This window comes from Vicugna pacos, chromosome 14 (assembly GCF_048564905.1).
Source record: "Vicugna pacos chromosome 14, VicPac4, whole genome shotgun sequence".
In the NCBI taxonomy this organism is placed as follows: domain Eukaryota; kingdom Metazoa; phylum Chordata; class Mammalia; order Artiodactyla; family Camelidae; genus Vicugna; species Vicugna pacos.
Window position 1 is genome coordinate 58,943,572 of NC_133000.1, and position 20,797 is coordinate 58,964,368.

The window sequence follows — 20,797 nt, forward strand, 5'->3', positions numbered from 1 at the left end:
CTTTTCCTTGCATTATTATTCAATACAATAACATGAGCTTTAATGGACTTAAGTGATTTGCTTAAAGGCACACAATTAATGTGTGGCTGGGACTCAAAATCATGCCCTTTCCTCTGTCATAATTGTTCTATAAATATGCATGTAGTGATCGACTTCCCACCCTCCATGACGAGGGAGTAGGTTCAAGTGTTCAAAATGCCATCTTTACATTTGGACAAACTCAGAGCCAAAGGAAGCATGAGGATGGAGGGAGACATTTTTACTCCCATATGGGTGCCCTCCTTCAAAGACAGAAGTAGGTTACCGATACCGGGTCCTACTGTTTACAGTGATAACAACAATAAAGAGGAGAATATAAAACAAACATAAACACAGTTATAAACATATACCTTCACCCGATTTCTGTGAGAAAAACAAACCGCTGCATGGTGGGATTTGGATGCTGGGGGCAAGGGGACTGTTTTAGACATAATCTTTTTTTAAAAAGGTATATTTTCTGGGACCTTGACTGGAGGCTAAATTTGAACTTCTTTTCTAGGCTCATTTCCAAAACCATGTCAACGGTTATCGCAGGAGGGGAGGGACTAATTTGCTAATGTTAATTTGGAACCTGTGCATTAAATCTCAGCTAAACAAGACTGCTTACTGTCAGATTCCCCACGAGCTTTCCGTTTACGGACGTCAGGAAGGGGCCACAGTATGAAGCTGCCAAACATTTTACCACTGGACCTCTTTCTGCGACTCATCTATCTAGACTGCTGTTTCTCTGCTAGATACATGCTGAAAAGCAGTGGATTCTGATAGTAAAGAGTCACAAAAATCACTAAGGCAGAGAAATGGCATGGAAAAGTACTGATCTGAGGGAAACAATTTGGTGGAACTAGACTGAAGGGACAAGTCCCTTCCAATGAGGGACGAGGGGAGTTGTAATGATACATGAGCAGTGGAATAAAAAGTTCTATTTTAAGATACAAAGTTCTAAAGGGCATTTTTATACCCAGTTGCTGCTTGGTGGTGAACTAAAGAGTAACCAGGGCTGCAAATAAGGATTTGAGTGTAATTTGTATACAGGTGAGAGCACAATCTGTTAGGATGGGATCCCAGAGGGAGACTAGAAAGAAAGAACAGCAGATTTACGTGATTAACCAAAACATTTATTTTTATTGTCTTGAAAGTGTGAAGAGAAAGATGATGAAACTAAAAGGAAATCAGAATGATTTTATTCCAAAAGAAGTGGGATTTTGAATAAAGGCCTTACTCTGAAAGACTCATTGTTTTGTTGATTAGAAATTTATTATTGCGGGGGAGGGTATAGCTCAACTGGTAGAGTGCTTGCTTAGCACGCACGAGGTGCTGGGGTCAATCCCCAGTACCTCCATTAAATAAATTAATTAAATAAACCTAATTACCTCCCCTTCAAAAAAGAAAAAAGAGAGACATTTATTGGGAACTTTCACAAATTAAGCTTTATCATAATTGTGAGGATGAAAATGAACTTTTGTGGATGTATGATGATGGAGAATTAAGAAAAAGACCCTACAAGGCAGAATCTCCATGCAGAGGAGATGGAGATATTGACTCTACCAGAGAGAGAGATGGGATTACTGGGGACCTGGATGCACAGGTCAGATGGAATCATGGATACCTCTGGATCAGTTGATCGTAGGAAAGAGCAATCATGTCCCTTGGAGACTTGGAAAACAGTGAGAAGGATTGTACAGCGGCAGAGAAACTGCAAAGTAGAGAAAAAGAAAAACCTGATTGCTTCTTTCTAAGGGTACTGTCTTCTCAGTAAGGCAGTGAATTATGGGAATGTTGCCCACTTGTTCTGAGGAATAAGCAATGGGGTCAAAAGAGACTAAACAGAAAGATTGCCAAGAAGTAAATGTGGCCCGTGTGGGGGTTAGAGAGTGATTTGCTTTCTCTCGCTGCATACCCAATAACCACCCAATTTGTAGTTTCACATAACATCCACTTACTAACTCAGAGTTTCACAGGTCAGGAGTTCCGGTGCTCTTGCCGTTCAGGGTTCTTGGCTGAGTCTTACAAGGCTGAAGTCAATTTGTCAGCCACGCTTGACTCGGTTCGGGGGCCCTGGGGTGGAATCCTCTTCCAGGATCATCTAGATTGTTAGCAGAATACAGTTCAAGCACTGAGAGCCCAATTCTTCGTCGGCTGTAAGGTGGATCCCTGTTCGCTTCTGGAGGCCGCCAGGAGTTCCGTTTCATGTCACTGGTCCAAGTTTACACTTTCAGGGGCAGCAGCCTGACCTCCAATCCTCCCTCCACCACAAGCTTCCGATCTCTTTGACTTCCTCTGCTCATAGCTAGGAAAAAGTCTGCCTTTAAAAAACACAAGTAATTACATTAGATCCACACAGATAGTCTCCCTTTCAATGAACACAAAGTCAACTGATTAATAACCTTTATTTGATCGGTGAAATTCATTTTGCATGTAATGTAGTGAATGTGACAGGGACATATTCACAGTCCCAGGGGTCAGAATGAGGTGTCTTGACTCACAGACGTGGTAAACTTACGGTTATCAGGGGGAAGGGGAGTGGGAAGGGATAAATTGGGAGTTTGAGGTTTGCAAATATTAACTGCTATATACATAAATAGACAAAAAACAAATTTCTTCTGTATATCACAGGGAGCTGTATTCAATATCTTGTTATAACCTTTTGAAAAGGAATATGAAAATGAATATATGTATGTATATGTATGACTGAAACATTATTGCTGTACGTAAGAAATTGACACACTGTAACTGACTATACTTCAATAAAAACAGAACAAAACAAAATGAGGTATCTTGAGGCCCATTTTACAGTTCTGTCCACCAGAGATAGTTTAAATTAAAATATGATTTTGTACCATTTCTTTCTTAAAAATGTAGGTGCATGTGCCTTAGGTGTTTCTTGGAGTGTCACTGAAGTAACAGAGAAGTGTAGTAAATATTGTAATTTTTTAAAATAATTATTTTTCCCCAGTGTCATCTATTATTTTTACCAGTCACTCTACAAATAAATAAGTCATACGCTGATCATTAATGCATTTAATCAGTTTCAACCGAAGTCAGTTACCTAAAACAGTACCTTTTGTTTCACATGTGCTATACTCCTGTTTGCATTTTTGAGTTGAAATTCATTGGGTTGGATCTTCATGACTCAAATATTGTTGGTGCTGTTCATAAGACTCCCTCTTGTTCTGACCAAAGTCCCAGAAAAATACTGGAAGAATACTCAGAAAAGTAAAGGAGAAATAAAGTTGAGATGGGAAAATTTGGGGGAAAAGGGTCAGGGGAAAAGGAGTAATATCTCATCAGAGAGCTTGGCTTTTATTGTACTTGTTAGATAATACTTGAGAAAATTTTTATCTAAATCATGTAATTGAATTCTTTATCAAACAATTTCTCAAGTAATGTGTTCTGAGTACTTAAGCAATATTACAATAGAATATATAATAACAAAGACAATAATTATCAAATTATATTCATTTGTAATGTACCAACACCATGCTGGGTACTTTATATAAATTTTTCTCATAATACAAACAATGACCCAGGTATAATATTGTTGCCGTTTTAGGCATAAAAGCGTGAATTTGCCCAATGTCCAATGTCTCATGGTTAATATATGTCAGAATCAGGGTTTAAATCTAAGTATGTTGGACCTCTGAGTCCAAGCCCTTTATGATTATGCTAAATAACAAATGATAATTGGTACTATTAAAAATCTTATAAAACATTTTGTTTTCTTTTTAAAATAATGCCATTTATTTTTCCTTTTCTTTTTCAGATTTTTGAATTTTGATGTGTTCTGTTACATATCTGTATTTCCCCAGTGCCATACCCCCCTATTGGAAGTAGCATCCATATCAATGCATTAAACCCAAGGAAGCTTTGTTTAATTTAATCCCAAATTCGGTTGACCATGAAAGAAGCCTTCTTTTAAAATTTGACACCTATTAACACTTGGAAAATGTTACTTCTACTGATCAGTAGAAGTAAATTCTGCTCAGAATTTTAAAATTATTGTCAAATTGTTTTCACATTTCATTTTTGTTAGGAAAAATAAAATTTTAAGAAAGTACAATGTTTCAGAATTCGTGACCTAATTTCATTTTTAATTTTGAAAATTTGTCAATTGTCAAAGTCCAGTTGCTTAATGTTAGTATTCTTTAAATGCTAAGCGTGTTTGTCTTACATATACTGAGGATATTTAGCTCTGTGTTTTTCAGTATAAAATGCTGTCCTCGAGTTGTGCATTTTACTATTGTCAGCTAAACAGTACCGTTATCAAGGCAATCTCTTAGAAATAACAACCCAAATATTTTCATAAAGCACTCTGAAAATCATGCTTGATCATGTGTCCTTCAAAACTGCCTTAGAAGGGTAACTGTTACATATTGGATCATTTTACTCAGTCTTAGCTTTAAGTGAAATATTGTATTATTCATAACATCACCTTTTTGAAAAGGAGTTCAAGCATTTCCAATATTATTCAAAAATATTACCAGCATTCCCGTGCTGTAGGGGAAAGTGGCTATTTTGTCTATTTTGCTCATAAAAGTAAATGAACTACTCGAGAACCGAGAAGCAGAAGTTGGTGAAATATCTTAAGTGATTTGTAGAAATGAAAGTAGGACCTAAGTCTTTTGCTCCAAGGTTCAGTTCTGTGCCATATACGTTGGACTATGTATTTCATCCAAGAACGTTTATATAAAACTATTAAAGTATGTGTCCAAAATTCTAGTCTTTTGGCTGAATCATTTCTGGAAGAATAGTATTCGTCTTTTTGAAAAATTTTGGACTGTTGGTTTACAAAACAATACAGTATCATCAGCCTACACACTGTAGAGGGAGTTGTGTTGTATTGGAGTTTGATTCACCCTGCTCAAATGTTGTGTATTCAGAAACCAAGAATTTGCTCACCAAAGTATCCATGAGCAAGAAGATCTGATTTTATTTGCTTTCCAAAGCTGTATCACAGAGCTAGAGTGTAGATCATAGCTCTTTATAGCTCTAAGATCTTGCCCATTATTTATTATCATTTCAGTAGTTTGTATCTTTCATGCACACTTGATTTGGTAAGGTACCTATACCAAAATACTGATCCACGTAAGAACATGTTTCTAATTTCTACATGTTTTTGAATAGTATCCTTAGATGATTTGAATTTGCTGTTAATGCTTTTGGTGTCCATATTCAGTTGTTACAGGGTAGGTCACCCAAACCCAGCAAGTGGGAACTTCACACGGGCAGTGGTGGCGGCATGGATGAGCAGCTCAGCGGGGACTGTGATGATGAAGATGGTTGCGGGGGATCGGGAAGTGGAGAAGTCAAGAGGACACTAAAAATCACAGACTGTAAGTGTATGATTCCAACACTACTTCTAAAGGAGTGATTTTGAAATATAATTAAGGAAAATTATTATTATCAATATAAAGAAGTAATGATAGTGAATTCAGAAACATGCAAGAGGAATTGGAAATAAAAATAAACCTATTTTTAGTTTTTCAGGACATGCATTCTTGGGGTTTTGGCTTATTTTTAACCAATGACTTTCAATAGAAATGACTTATTTTTCTGTGAAAAATTAGCGAACGAGCATCCATTCTGAGAATTAATTAAGTGGGGTAATCAGAGGGCATGAAATAGCTAGTTTGGTGTAAATTAAATGTCTGTTGGTAAATAATGTGAAATCAGAATGGGTGAGCTTTACTAAACATTAAAGTTCTTCAATTTTGTTATATTATGATGTCATTATGTAAAAGATACTTGATTTCATTTGGTTTTCATCATGGTCAAATTGTGAAGAAATTGGTTAAATATATGGTTAGTTATGGTGAGAAACGACTTGGTTGTAACTCTTATTAATTGGTTCTTCAGAAAAAAATTCTCACCAATCGTTCACATTGTTTTGAATGCATGGGTTTGGGAACCATTTCTCATATTGCAAGACTGGTCACTATCACAAATGAAAGAACTGCCAAATGACAACAACAACAACAAAAATCACCAAATGAATTTCCTTCCCTTGTCTTTATAGTACAAACTGAGGAGTATGGATGCTTCATTGATTTGTACGTGTATCTGCCGACAGGGGCAAAACTACCAAAGTGATCAACTGAGGGAGAAGTGTGAACGTTAGTGTACCCAGAGCAGCTGTCAACTGTTCATTTACTTCAGGTCATGCCTGTGCAGCCCTACCTGGAGACTGGCCTGATGGTCGGTCTCCCTCTAAATCACAAAGGGCTCCTTTGGACCTGTTAGAAATGTCCTTTCATGACTTTGGTGGGAGAAGAATTCATTTACTTTTCAGCTCTCCTGTAGTAAATTTGGAACACTACAGATGCTTCAGGCATCAATATCCCATTCCTTCTAGGATCTTGTTTTGTACGGCAAATATGTTGGTTAAAGGAATGGAAGCCAAAAGATGGACAGAATCAAGACAATTAGCATAAATAAATATGTTTTCCCATTAGAAACATCAGTAAATTTACCATAGACAGTAAATAGAGGGGATGTAGTATACTGGAGTAGCAATTGAACAACAGACAACAAAATTCTTTGATGTATGAACACAATTTCCCAGTGAAAGTTAAATAGCTTCTTCTCATGTAGAAGCAGTAAGGATATATGTTCTTGTTATTGGTGTTAATGTCATTTATCAGATTGGTTTCTCCTGTTTTTCTATGTTTTGTTGTTGAGGACAAGAATAGGAAAAAGAAGAAAAGGAAAAAGAAGAAAAGGAAAAAGAAAGGGTTTTCATTAGAATAAAAATATTTTTACTAACAGTTAAAATGCCCTCCTCCACTGTATTTTGGAATTCTGATACTCATCTGGTAGGATAATGTTAAATAATCTTTCATTTTCATTTTATCTTGAGTATTTGTATGTACCATGATTTCCTTGCCATTTAAATATTACCAGGATTATAAGACATAAAAATTACTATAAAAAATAGCTTAGGCTAAAAATGTATCTATAAATTGTGTATGTGTATGTGTGTAGAATTATCATTTTATAGGGATATTTTGTTCCTGAAGTTATTTATAAGCTCAAGAACTTGCTATGTATTAATAGATAACTTTTTTTGGCTTATTTCGCAAGAGAAGTAGAGACAGTAGAGGATATTCAACTACTAATAGTTTTCTCACAAAACCATACTTGTCAAGGTGGTGAGAATGAATTTTTTACTTTAAAACCCTGTGTTCAATTACTACTGAAATGGCCAGATGTGGTACAAGCAACCATCCATCAGAACTGGGGAGATTTAAGCTCGAGATGGTTTTCAGGAACTCCAGGCAAACATTAAGAAAAATCCACATCTGCTGTAAGTGGGTTGCCTATCATGTTTCTAAGAGTTTATAGCTGTTGCCTTTCAATTTTTAATATGTGGTGAGGACCCCACTGTGGATAGCATGCTGACATAAAGAGGGACAGGAAAGAAGCAAAACATAGGTCACATTTCTATTTTTATAAAGCACTATAATGGTTTACCTGTGTTTGGCTGGCTCGATATATTGCTAAAGTATGTTAAGACATAGATTTAGATGTCTTGATGACTTAAAAATATTATGCTCTAGAAAGTTTACCAGGGTGTCATTTGTGTCAAGAACTTGAAACACACCATTATTTCTTCCTTACAATGATGTTTATTCCTTACAAAATGCATTATAAGTAGAACACAGTTCATTTGTCACTTGAAAAACGTCTGAAAAAAATAGTTATACATGTAGTATATTTCTAATTTAAAAAAAAAAAATCCATCCGTACTAGGTACTGTTCACTCTTAGGAGACTGAAAATATATTCCTATTTGTAGTAGAGTGGTTTAAAAATCCTCATGTTACGCAAACTATTTTCTGTATTTTTCTTGTATTGAACTTGGCTCGACTGTGTAGGTGTGAATATTTCACTAGTCACTTGGAGCTGTGGGATGGGAAGGGCTTTGAGCTTTCATTTCCCGGCATCCCTGACACTAGTCATCCATTCAGAGTGGCTAAGTGATGGCGGGTTTTATACACCAGTGGAAAAAACAAGTTCTGTTCTCGTAGTCATGCAGAGCAAAACTACTCTCACTACCATCAATACTTTTTCAACTATTTGACTATTCTCATATTTTCAAATTCTGATAGTTTCAACTGCTAAAAAATAAATCAAAGTGCCAGTAAAGACAGGCTGTCGCAAAGCTACTCCATGTGTAGTTTTGAAAATCTGCAGTAGCGCTGTTTGCAATTCTTATGTGAGATTATAATTTCAATTGCAATAACCCTGCTTTAAAAAAAAAAACAAAGAATACGTAACCCACAATCAAATTCATTTTGAGAAGGTGGTTCACAGTCATAATCTCAGAGGAAATGAATTTGATCACAAGTTGATTCAGACACCACACATGCAAACGTGGTAGGGTGATTTTAAGTCTTCAGATGGTCTGAGGTAATTCATCTCTGTCTGTGGTCACATTCGGCATTGCTCATAGAATATTATGTAGCATCTTTCGCAGTGTTAAAAATAGTTTCACTGTAACTGAAAAGCCTGTAAATGACAACAAAGATTGTTAAGTGTGTGTTCAAATGATTTTTTTCCGGATAGTGCCTCTGCAGACCAGTCGTGATATGGGTCCCAATGTAGCATCCTGAGCCCTAAGTCCTCCTGGATCGCCTTTTATTCAGCCATTTAAAGTCTTTTCTGGGAAGGGCTGTTTACCATTCATTTCCTCTTATTTCCTGGGCTGCTCTTCTCTTCTCTTTTACAGGTTCTCATCATCCATCTCAGATTCTTAATATTTGAGAAAGCCAGCACTCAGTCTCAAACCTTTTATCATCTTTATTCTCCACTATTTTCTGTTCCACAAACGGCTTACTGCATCATAATAACATTAATAATATGGTTCCCTGACACTGATAGCACTACCCAGCTATAAAGCATTCCCCTTTGTGTTATATTAGGAAGTACGCTTATGAGAACAGAAAGTATTCAATTTAAATGAGATTTATTTGGAAATAAAAGGCTAATGCATTGGAATTTTCAGTTCCTAGTTTTAGAAAGAACTTTCGTTGATCTTCCATAGCCTACAATAAATGGAATTATTGTTTATGCTGTGCTTTGGATTTGTCACTTAGTGATGACCCTTAGATCTGCCTCTAGCAAATGCGTCTATAGTCTGACACTAACAATGACCTTGGAAGAGAATAGTGTATTCCACGTGCATCGTGAAATGAAAATGATGCTTTGTTAGACACTGAACAATAAAGGGTGCTGATTTACTTAGTAATGCAGGATTGTAGAGTGAGTGAAAATTCTTGGCTTCCTTAAACTTATTTTCAGCAAAAATCAACTTTATTTCAAAATTTCATCTAGGCATGGAGATTAAGGTAGAATTCAAAGAAATATTACAAGTAGAATTTTTTTTAGATAAAGTAGTCTTTATTTTTCCTTCCAGAACTACTAAAACTATGTAATTATTCATTTTATAAAAAGCATTTTATAATATTTTACATTATCTAGCTGATGATTTTTTCTTTTCAGGATAAATTATGCCAAAGCAGATAATGCAAGCATGTAGGATTTGTTTACATTAGTAACAGTTCCAAATATGTAATTTAAAAGTATGTGCACTGTTTCTAAAATTCAAGTTTCATCAAATTCAATTAAAATAAAATACATTCAATTTACTTTGTAAAATGTTGATAAATAGCCTATTAATAAATTATCCCAAATAGAAGAAACTGTAGTGAAAGAATTAAATAACTATCATGTGTTTACTTTATTTAGTAAATAATCTTTATAAGGGAACTTAGACCCGAACCTGTGTGACACAGTGAAAGTAATCTTGAATAATGACTGTACACTTTGATTTACGTTTTATAAGTGTCTAATACTGAAGGGTCATCATAAAACCACATCCTGTTCAATGTTCAAAGTTGTGAACACCTTGACATTGTGATCTACCACAGTGTTTACATGACTGATGAAAATTATACTAAAGAGAAAAGAAATATATATCTGAGATAAATACATTTTAATTAAAATGTGATAATTAGGAATAGTATTCTGATAATACATTTCCATTTTGATTTCTAAATGATTGAGACCCTTCCTGGCTGCTGGCTGTTTTGTGAACAAGATTGTGTAATGGAATCTGGATACCTAATGAATCATCTAAAATCGTCTCTTTATCTCTTGAAAAGCTGTACATCACAGTTATGGATTTACATAATAGAATTGAAATAAAAAGGTTTGTCCTTGAATGCCTAAGGGATGATTTCCATCACTTTGGCTTAGACACAGAACTGATCTTAAATCATGAGGTGAGACTTTAATTAAATTTTAAGAAGCCTCCTAGCATGCATTCCTCATGAAATCAACAAGCTATTCTGTCAAGTCTCGTAACTAAATCTAGACCACACTAAAGGACATAAAATAAAGAAATTATGGTCTCTGTTGAGTAGCACAATGCTAAGTGTGACTGTGTGATGCTTACAGTTCTCTCTAGATGTATATTCTACCGTGCAAACTAACACCTGTTTTACCATTTCTTCCTGAATCCCCGAAGAAAATAATCACAAAGAAAATTAGAAGAAATGCCATTTATGCTTAGACGTGTAGAACAGAGAGCAAGTGGATATAGCTGTCTTCCAGAAAAGAAATGCTCTAGGGAATCAGTGCTGGAACCGCAGAGTCTTTGTTTTAATTTGGCATTGGGCGTGGTCCACCCGAGTTGGTTTGAAGCTCTGGGTGAGTCTCAGTGAAACCACCATGTAAAACTGCCTGTCTGAGGACTGACCGCTAGAACTACTGGGCTGGGGTCTCCCGTGGAGCCAACAGTACAGGACTGAGAAAGATGAGGGCAGGACAACTGAAAATATACATCCATACATAATAAATGGCAAATGCGACTGGCAATGCTAAGGTACCAAATGTTGTTGGTTCTTGGAAAACAAATTCCAAGCCTCTTTCTTTTACTGTTATTGTTTTCAGGTCCTCCTAGATTTGGAATATTTGAGTTAACTTTCCAAGATACAGTCAAGCACTTCTTCAACATCCTGTGGACCTCTAAAGTATGATTCCATTCTCGCAGCTGGCACCAGTGCCATTATTGGTTCCTATGACCCACTTAAGAGTATAGTTCTGTATGCGAGCTGTGTTAACTGCCATAGATTGTAAGGTCTTGAGGGCAAGTCAGCCAGAACCTTTTTATCCTTTCATCCATCACAGAACTCTTTTTGATCACACAGTATACAACTTCCATCAGAATTATCACCATGCTTGTTTAAAATGCAGATTGAAGAATTCCACCCCAAAATACTGAATCAACACTTCACGAGTAGAATCCACAAATTTATATTTAACAAGCATAATAAATAACAATTATTCCCAATAAAGCTTGAGAACAACCGCCTCCACCATGCCTCCAAACATGAAGCATCTAATGAACATGCTCTGAATTGCATGAATGAGTATGAATATAATCTGCACATCTCTAAGACACATCTTAATTACCATTAAAACCCAGTTTTTCTAATGAATTGAAAATATTGACATTCATTTTAGTCAAGAATATTAACTAGAAACCAAAATGAATATAAATATGTTCACACTCAAAAGACCATAGCTGTGTTAAATATAGAAGAAATTTGATAAACATAGTTCTCTTCAACTATCAATATTTGTGAAATTTGTAAATAATTCTTTCATATTTCCACATGGTAGAGACCTGACTATGAAATTACTGCATTAGTGTAATACACTACTTTGAGTGAAAATTAATATCAAAAGTAATTATTTGAGTGCTAATTGTTAAACTGAAGTGTAAAGTACTAAACCTAAGGTTGTAATTTTCTAGATTAACGTGTAATGTCTCAATTTTGGAAGAGATACATTAACACATTATGTATTGCTTGGAGGTAGGTTTTGACTGATTATTGTTTACTTCCTTTAATTTCCTTACAACTCTAATGTTTCATGCTAAATCTTTTAGAATATAAATAATTATGTTTACCTATCAAGTAATATAGAGAGTTAATTCCACTTCTCTGGTTCTAATTTTGCTGAATAATAGGAATTTTGTTATAACATTTTTCAGAGTAATTATTAATAGTACTCACCTTTATGTTACAAGTATATTCAATCGACTTTTGTGTTTCTTTTCCAGAAATCTAAATGACATTATGGAGCTCACATGCGAATAGTATGGCCCTAATTTAATACAAATTTTGAACTCGAAATTAGATTTCCACCACTAATGGCTATACTCCAAGCCCATATTTATTAGTGTTTTGGTGGCAGCCCCTTACCTCTCAATCCATCCATCCACTCATCCATTCATTCAACAAATACTTACGTCACATTTATTCTGTGCTAGTCACCATACGAATCTCTGCCTCAGGGGGATACAGATGAATAATAAGGAAACTACAGTGCAGTATGGATAATTTTATTTATGGAAAAACAGAACTTATGGGAGCATAAAGGGAAGATCTCTTACACAGCCTTAGGGATAATGGGAGTTTTTCCTCAAAGGAATTGAAATATAATCTGATAGCTGAAGAAACAGTTTCTAATAGGGCTGTGGATTACCAGGGGACTAATCTCTACAGGAAGATGAAGCAGGGGTAGAAACCTGAGAACTAGAAAGTTGAGCATTATTAGGGAAGTGCATGGAATTCCGGAATGCTGTATTATATAAGGTAGGCTGGGGATTGGCATAAACCAAAACATGAGTCAATCACTTCTCCATAGCATGCCATGCCAAAAATCAGTTCATTGATCAGTTTGTACTCTAGCAACAATTGCAGTGTTGAGAAAGCAGCTAGGGAAAGCTGTTACTACAGTAGTCCAGACATGATATGTTGATGACATAAATGAAAATTAACTGTTTTTTTCTGTGGTGGTTTCTTCACCTCTCCAAGTGAACTTGGTCACTTCCTCATCTGCTAACTTAACACTGTTTGCATCGGTATAATGACACTGTAGTTTACTTAGGGCTTTATTTCTTCTTAGACCATGAGTTTCTAAAAATGGTACCCATGTTCTTCTGTTCATCTTTATATCCTTGAAATTGAATATAGTGCATGCATGAGTGAAGATGCTCAGAAAATCTTTTTAAAGTTAATGTCTGAATATATGAATGAATAGTCAGAATGGCCATCATTAAAAAGTCCACAAACGAGAAACGCTGGAGAGGGTGTGGAGAAAACGGAACCCTCCTACTCTGCTGGTGGGGATGTAGTGAACAACGCAGGGGTTGGGGCACTGAAGCACTACGCCCTCGCCCAGTCAAAACTCCACGTGTAACTTTATAGTAGCATTTCCTATCCGTGGTTCTGCATCCTTGGGTTCAAGCAACCTCAGATTGTGTAGTACTTAGTATGTATTTCTTTTTAAAAATCTACACATAAGGTGACAGCAAACCCATGTTGTTCAAGCCTCAACTGTATGATGATGGAAATATGTCCTTGTATATTTGTCCAAACTCACAGAATATAAAATATCAAGGGTGGCCCCTAAAGTAAACTGTGGATTTTGGGTGATAATGATGTGCCAGTGTAGATTTATAAATTGTAGCACGTGCACCCCAATGGTGGGGGCCGTTGATAATGAGGGAGATTGTGTGTGGGGGTGAAGGCTATATGGGAAATCTTTGTACTTGCAGTGAACATACAATTGGTCTAAACAAGAATGTTTATTAATTTAAAAAATGTCAAATTTGTTGCTTATAAAATACAAATCTAATATATAAAATGAATTTGTTAAATGCAATAACAATACTTCTTAATAGCTGACATTTTAAAAACAATATTTACTATTTTTTTAATTGATATTCAATTACAGAGCCCAGGTCTGTTTGGTGTATTTTCTATGTATTAACTTATTTAATCTCAACAGACTTCTATGTGAGAAGTGATATTGTTTCCCCCGTTTGGCACATATGCACTGAGATCTTCGCCCAAGGTCACGCCCAAGGTTCCAGTGAGGATGTGCAGAACTGGGATGAGAGGCAGGCAGTAGTGCTCCAGTCAAGAACAGCAGAACAGTTTCAGCAAACTGTGCATAAGGAACTCTGTGCCATATTTTTAAATGTTTTGAAAATATTTTTGCATATGTGGGTGAAGTTGAAAATTGCAAAAGAAACGTTTTTGAAAGAGAAGCATCCTTAGAAAAAGTATTTCTAAATATTAGTCTAAATACTTGGAAAAGCAATTAAAAATGTTCAGTTGTATACTTCATATACAGCAGAGATTTATCCTATTGTGCTTTCAAGAGGCTGCAGCTATATGGAACTTTACAGTGGCTTTGTAGAAGAAGAACATTGGACAATAAATAAAGCAACATGAGTTCTAATTGTGGGTCTGTCACTAGCATCCGGGGGCCTTGAATGAGTCTTGGATCTCATTTGCCTACCATATAAAACCAAGGGATGTGAACATGATCCTAGCAAATTCCGTTTGATTTCTCTCAAATATTATGTTTCAGGGAAAGGCATATTTTAAAACAATGGTCATTTATTTAGAAAAATGTCTTAGGTATAATTGATTTTGTGGAAAGCTCTTCTTACTATGATAAAACCCATCAGATAAAGATCATCAGAGAAGCTTCTATTGTCAAAGTCAGGTTTATTTGCAGCACCAAGGGAGACAGTGCACCCAGAGCACTGAGAGGGTATTGTGACAGATGGCTTATAGGTTTGTTCTTGTGGTGGACTATATTAGGTTTGTACTATTGCTGAGTGATTCTAAAGAACTTGAAAGGAGAACAGGTCAGTTCTCCATTGGGTGCAGTCATGAGGGTAGGGCTGTTTAACACTGGCATCACGGTCCTCTTTACTCAGGAGGTGAGAAGAATCAAGCAAAGCTGGGGAAATCACGGGAAAAAAAACAAGAATGACTTGTGTGACCTTGGCTATGTCCCTTTAGAAACATCGTTTTAGGTTCTATTGGTAATAACACAGACTCCTCTGTACCCAAAATAAGACAAGACAATAACCAAAACACACCCACAACACACAATACACAAACCCTAGCCTGAATGGTGAAATTTCCTTCTCTAATGAGTAGCAGAATTTTCGATACAGAAATTAATGTATATAAGGGTATTTTTCCCCATAGTTAAATATGTGGTTTGTGTTATATGAAAACATCTTATATCCAGAACCCTGCAACATTGATTATTCTATCAAAGAGGGGAACAATTAAGTGGAAATATACCGCTGAGAAACATTAGCAACTCATTGTATCCCAGTAGATGCCAACAAGTGGCATCCCGTAATCCGTACTGCGTTACTTAAACGTACATCATTGTCCAGGCATTGAAAAAGAGAGAGAAAGGTTTTTTGTTTCATGAAAAAAACAAAGCCTATATGATTTTTAAAGTTGAGGGAAAAAAGATCCAAGCTCCAAATGACATGAAAATTCAGATTCCACAGAGTTCTTAAGTGGAATGAGTAAAAAAGCAAAGCAAACGATTAAAGTTGCAAGAAACAGACTTGAAGAAAAAAGGTCTGGAAAACAGTAGTAACAATGTATGAAGAAATATTACAAAGATGTTTTCTGTTTTTCTCTTCCCTTGAGAACTGGGGCGGATGCTACTCAGCCATAAAAAAGAATGAAATAAGGCCATTTGCAGCAACATGGATGGACCTAGAGATTATCAATACTAAGTGAAGCAAGTCAGCCAGAGAAAGACAAATATCATATATCACTTATATGTGGAATCTAAACAATGGTACAAATGAACTTATTTACAAAACAGAAACTGACTCATAGACAAAGAAAACGAATTTATGGTTGCCAAAGGGGAAAGGGGGGGGGGATAAACTAGGAGTTTGGGATTAAAGATACAAACTACTATATATAAAAAATAGATAAACAACAAGGTCCTACTGTGTAGCACAGGGAACTATATTTAATGGCTTGTAATAACCTATAATGAAAAAGAGGATAGAAAAGCATATATATGTATAACTGAATCTCTTTGCTGTACATCAGAAACTAACACAACATTGTAAATCAACTATATGTAATTTTTAAAAGAATTGGGGCTAAGAACAAAGGAAAATAAATTCTGATTTTAAAAGTTCTGACATGAAGAAATAGATTTAGAGAGTAAACAGATGAAACATTTCTCTTCTTGTGAGAAGTTAAAGACTAAACTAGACAGCTGGTAACCTATATGTATGCGATACAGCCTTGCGTCTAGATACAAAAGCTTCCAGATTCCTCTCTGCTGTCATCTGAATCATGTGGATTACCAGAGCTCCAAGGCTTTCAGAAAAGGTCAACTATTGTTTTAAATTGACTTCTTAGCTCAATTTAATTTTGATATTCATTTTATCTTAACTTCAGCTTTCCGTGTCAAGTTAGGACAAAGAAATACAAGCCAGCAAAAAAAAAAAAAAAAAAAAAAAAAGACCCTTTTTACCTTAAACTGGAAGGCTGGTGTCTTAAGTGGGAGTGTCACATCATATCACATCATTAGCTAGATTCAAGAAAGAAGTCCCAACCTTGGATGATTTCATAATCTCTCACTCTGTGAGGGCAAACTAAGGGTGGGTAGCTGGGTAGCTGTCACCTGGTGATGGTCAAGGTTAATCCAACAGGTTTGCATTTCCAGGCAGCTGTATTTGCTTCTCACCAATCATGGTCCTGATCAGGAGTCATTAGAACTAATAGCTCTGCCAGCTGGATGAGCCTTTCTGTTTCGCCAATGTCTACAAGTAACTCTGCCCCCTAGTGGAGCATTCAAGTGACCCTTTCCCTTATGTATCTACAGTATCTATTTTAAGAGAATCTACTATCTAACCTCTAATATTATGTTTAAATATCTTTGAGGTTTAAAAATTTGCATTCTTCAATGACATATTTCCCTTATGCAAAAATCTTTTTTTTGTCCCAGTCTACCTTTTATTTAAAAAAATAGTAGTATAAGAAATAACTAAAAGAGAACAAAAAGAGAAATCATTAGGACAACACAGTAGTACTATGAAAATGAACTTTGAAAACTAGAAGCCTTTAAATATGGAGCAAACTTTAAACTCTTTACCTTCCATTCAGTATTAGCCTGAAGTTTTTGTTTGCATCCTTTTTTCTTATAAAGTTTGTAGGATGTGAAGACAAATGTAAAATTCTTAATCTGGCTATTTTAGGGGTATTTTTTTCCCCAGGAGATAGTCACATGTAAGACTTAGGTAAGAGTCATCAAGTAACAATTGTGAAGAAAAGAGGCAATTTTATTTTATAATTTGAAATAGCATCACTGTCATTAGTGGGAAAAAAATCCAAAGCTTTTTATTTAAAACTACATTCAGTTCATTTGTTTGATTTAGGCTATGGGTGTGGCAGTCTGCTATTTAAGTGTATATTGTTCAGCATTTTTGAAGGTTGGCTTACAAACCTGGTTAGAAATTTTTTCTTAATTAAAAAATTCATTTAAAATAAACAAGTTTATACTGTATAGCACAAGCAACTATATTCAATCTCTTGTAGTAACCCATAATGAAAAAGAATATGAAAACGAATATATGTGTGTATATGTATGACTTAACTATTATGCTGTACACCAGATTGACACATTATAAACTGACTATATGTCAATAAAATATATATATAATTTTATTGATCTATTTATCTGTCATTGTCGTTAGCATAAAGTATTACAATATAGATAACATCAGGAAAAATTTTCAAATAAATCTTCTACCTGTAAGAATGTTTCTAGGAAAATGAATATAGACATTTTGTAATGTCTTGAATTTGCCTTTTGGTAAACTCAACATATTGAAAGGAATATTTTTTATTTCAAAACATAGGTAGATCTTTGAAAACAATCTTTGTTTTTTTCCCCTTAATGACTGGTTGCTTTAGTTTCACTGTTTATATTTAAATTATGTGTATAAGATCTTCTATTTTGAATTTCTAATGCCCTGTAAAATTTGTGCATAGAATTATTTAAATGGTGGGGCTGAGTACTGATGTAAGCATATTATCAGGGATTTACTTTCTGATTGTTTTAATTATATTTTTTCTGCGATTTTACTTCTTATATCCACAAAGCAAAGTTTTCTTCTTATATTGAATACTCCACTACCAGCTTTTCCACAACTCACACGTTGCAGTTGCTACCAGAAGCAGTTTATTTTCCAAAATCAGAGTTAGCGATGTCTATTGATAAATTGGTTTTCTCTATTTTCCTTGGCAGTAGAATGAGAAGGAATGGGATTCACATGTAGTAGGAGAGACAGTGGTAAACATTTTCAAATTATAAAATTTAAGAAATCTTCTAAAGTCACCTAATCTTAATTTTTGGAGCCATATCATAATATAGGAAATTGTTTTTAAGATAACCTCCCAAGCCAGTGCCCCTTGTGAACTGTGTAGACTCTCTGCTGCATAGAATCTGTGTAAAATCCATTCTTTTCAAATCTTTTATCATGACACTAACACTCCAACTACCGTCCCATCACTTGAGAACTTCTTCACCTTTGTTCCACAAGATATTCATACCTGCCTCCATCTCTGCTTAGTCTCCTCCTCTCTCCCTTTTGCTCTATAAAAGGAAGAATGGATAGAGGGGTGGAAGGATGGATGGATGGATGGATAAATGAGAAGGGGTGTGCCTTTGTGTTTGTGGAATAGGGAGTGGCTTTGGAAAAAGAGCAGGATTTTGAGTTTAGAGTCATGGGAGCTTGTTGAGTTGTATAATTAATGTTAACATACATGAAGAAGACTATCCTAAAGGAGAATATAGAAATCACAACCATAGAATTTCTAGGGTATGAATTCTCAAATGAAGAATTTCAAAGGGTATGTAGAATCATGCGATGGTTTACATTACTGAAAGTAGCAAACAAACATAAACTTTGTATTATTTTTATTGATGTATAGTTGACTCACAATGTTGTATTAGTTTCAGGCATACAACATAGTGATTCAGTATTTTTATAAATTATACACCATACAATGTTTTTATGAAATATTGACTGTATTCATTGTGCTCTATATTACATCCTTGTGACTTATAGTTTGTACCTCTTAATCCCAGTCACCAGTTTCAACTGTGCAATTACCTCTCTCCCCACAGGTAACCACTAGCTTGTTCTCTGTATCTGTGATCCTATTTCTATCTTGCTGTATTTGTTCATTTGTTTTGTTTCTTAGATTCCACATATAAGTGAAAATACACAGCACTTGTGTTCCTTTGTCTGACTTATTTTACAATGTATAATAACTTCCAGGTCCATTCATTTTGTTGCAAATAGCAAAGAGTAAGTAATCTTCTATTTAATATACACACCACATCTTCTTTATCTATTCATCTGTCGATGAACATTTAGGTTGCTTCCATACCTTGGTTATTGTGAACAGTGCTGCTCTGAAAATTGAGGTTCATATATATTTTTTTGAATTGGTGTTGCTGGTTTGTTGGTTTGTTTGGATAAATACCCAGGAATGGACTTGCTGGATCATATGGCAGTTCTGTTTTTAATTTTTTGAGGAAACTCCATACTGTTTTTCACAGCGGCTGTACCAATTTACATTGACCACTTGATCATTATATAGTGCACTTCTTTTTCTTTTGTTATACATTTTGTTTTAAATTCCATTTTGTCTGATGTGAGCATGTCCTTGTGTGGGGTATCCCTATGCAATCTGCGTGTGCCCAGTGGCTTTGATCGGAGAGCTGGATCTGACGAGAGCCTTGATGTCCATGGCTTCTTCCATGGTGCCCTGGTGGTTGCCACCTTGGTGAGAGATGGGGTTGGGCTGAAGAGGATGGAGCCAGAGCTTGGCATGTGCAGCAGCCTCTTTCATGGAGTGATGGCAGTTGCTGCCTTGTTGAGGGGTGGTGCTGGAGAGGAGGGGCTGGAGAGGCTGGAGCTGGAGCCCAGCACAGGTTGGGAAATGCACTAGAGTGATTCTGGCACACTGGCCAGATCACCAGGCACTTTCGTTTGTGCTGCATGCACTCAGATTGGAAGAGAACAAGTCTGTGCATTCCCTTCAAGAGCATAGTCTTGGTTTCCTATTGCCCTCTGGTAAGCTTAATTGTTTTTCATGATTAGCTAAGGGGGCTCATTTTTCTAGTACCAGGCCTCAGAGCTGGGGTGGCCAATATGGGTCTCAAACCCCTCGCTCCTTAGGGAGCATCCCCGAGCCTGTGATATCCCCCTCCTATTCTGGATCACCACCTGGGGACATGGGTCCCAGCTAAATTGCTTCTCCTCCTCTCCCATCAGATTCTATGTGGTTCTTTCTTTGTATCCTTGTTTGTAGAAGAGCTGTTATGCTAGTTTTTAGGTCATTTTCAGAGAGAGTTGCCCCTTATGTAGTTGCAGGTTTGATGTGTTTGTGTCAGGAGATGAGCTCAGAGTCTTCCTACTGTACCATCTTGATCTCACCTAGACCAGACGTGACCTTTGAATTGACTCTTGGATGAAACTTTAATTCAGTTTTGGGAGATCTAAGAAGTAGAATCATCCTTCAAAGCATTCTAGGGGACAAAACAAGGTGGTAAAAAAAGAAGAGGGTGTCTCTTAGTGGATGTGAAATTTTTCATATCTTTATAGTCATAATAAATTTTATGTCTCCCTTGTTAGTCTAACACTCCTTTCATTTAACTGACATGTCACCTTGAAAATATTTTCTGAGAAAGCAAGAGCCTTTTATAAAAAGATAGCTCTTCTCATTCTTGAAAGAGATACTATCCTATATGTTGTTTAGAAAGGCTCGCTCATTGCTGTTTTAGTGTCATTGAAACCCAAAATGTGAAGCATGAGATCTGAAACTAATTCT

General features: G+C 35.8%; 1 protein-coding gene across 2 annotated transcripts in view; it reads left to right on the plus strand.

Moving 5' to 3' along the window:
- Window positions 1-20,797, plus strand: part of GPC5 (glypican 5) — a 1,165,610-nt gene that overhangs the window by 592,458 nt on the left and 552,355 nt on the right. For both annotated transcript variants that reach the window (XM_072976438.1, XM_072976439.1), the window contains exon 7: window positions 5,213-5,369. In XM_072976438.1, coding sequence (XP_072832539.1) covers window positions 5,213-5,369 — 157 coding nt within the window. The remainder of the gene's footprint in view (window positions 1-5,212; window positions 5,370-20,797) is intronic.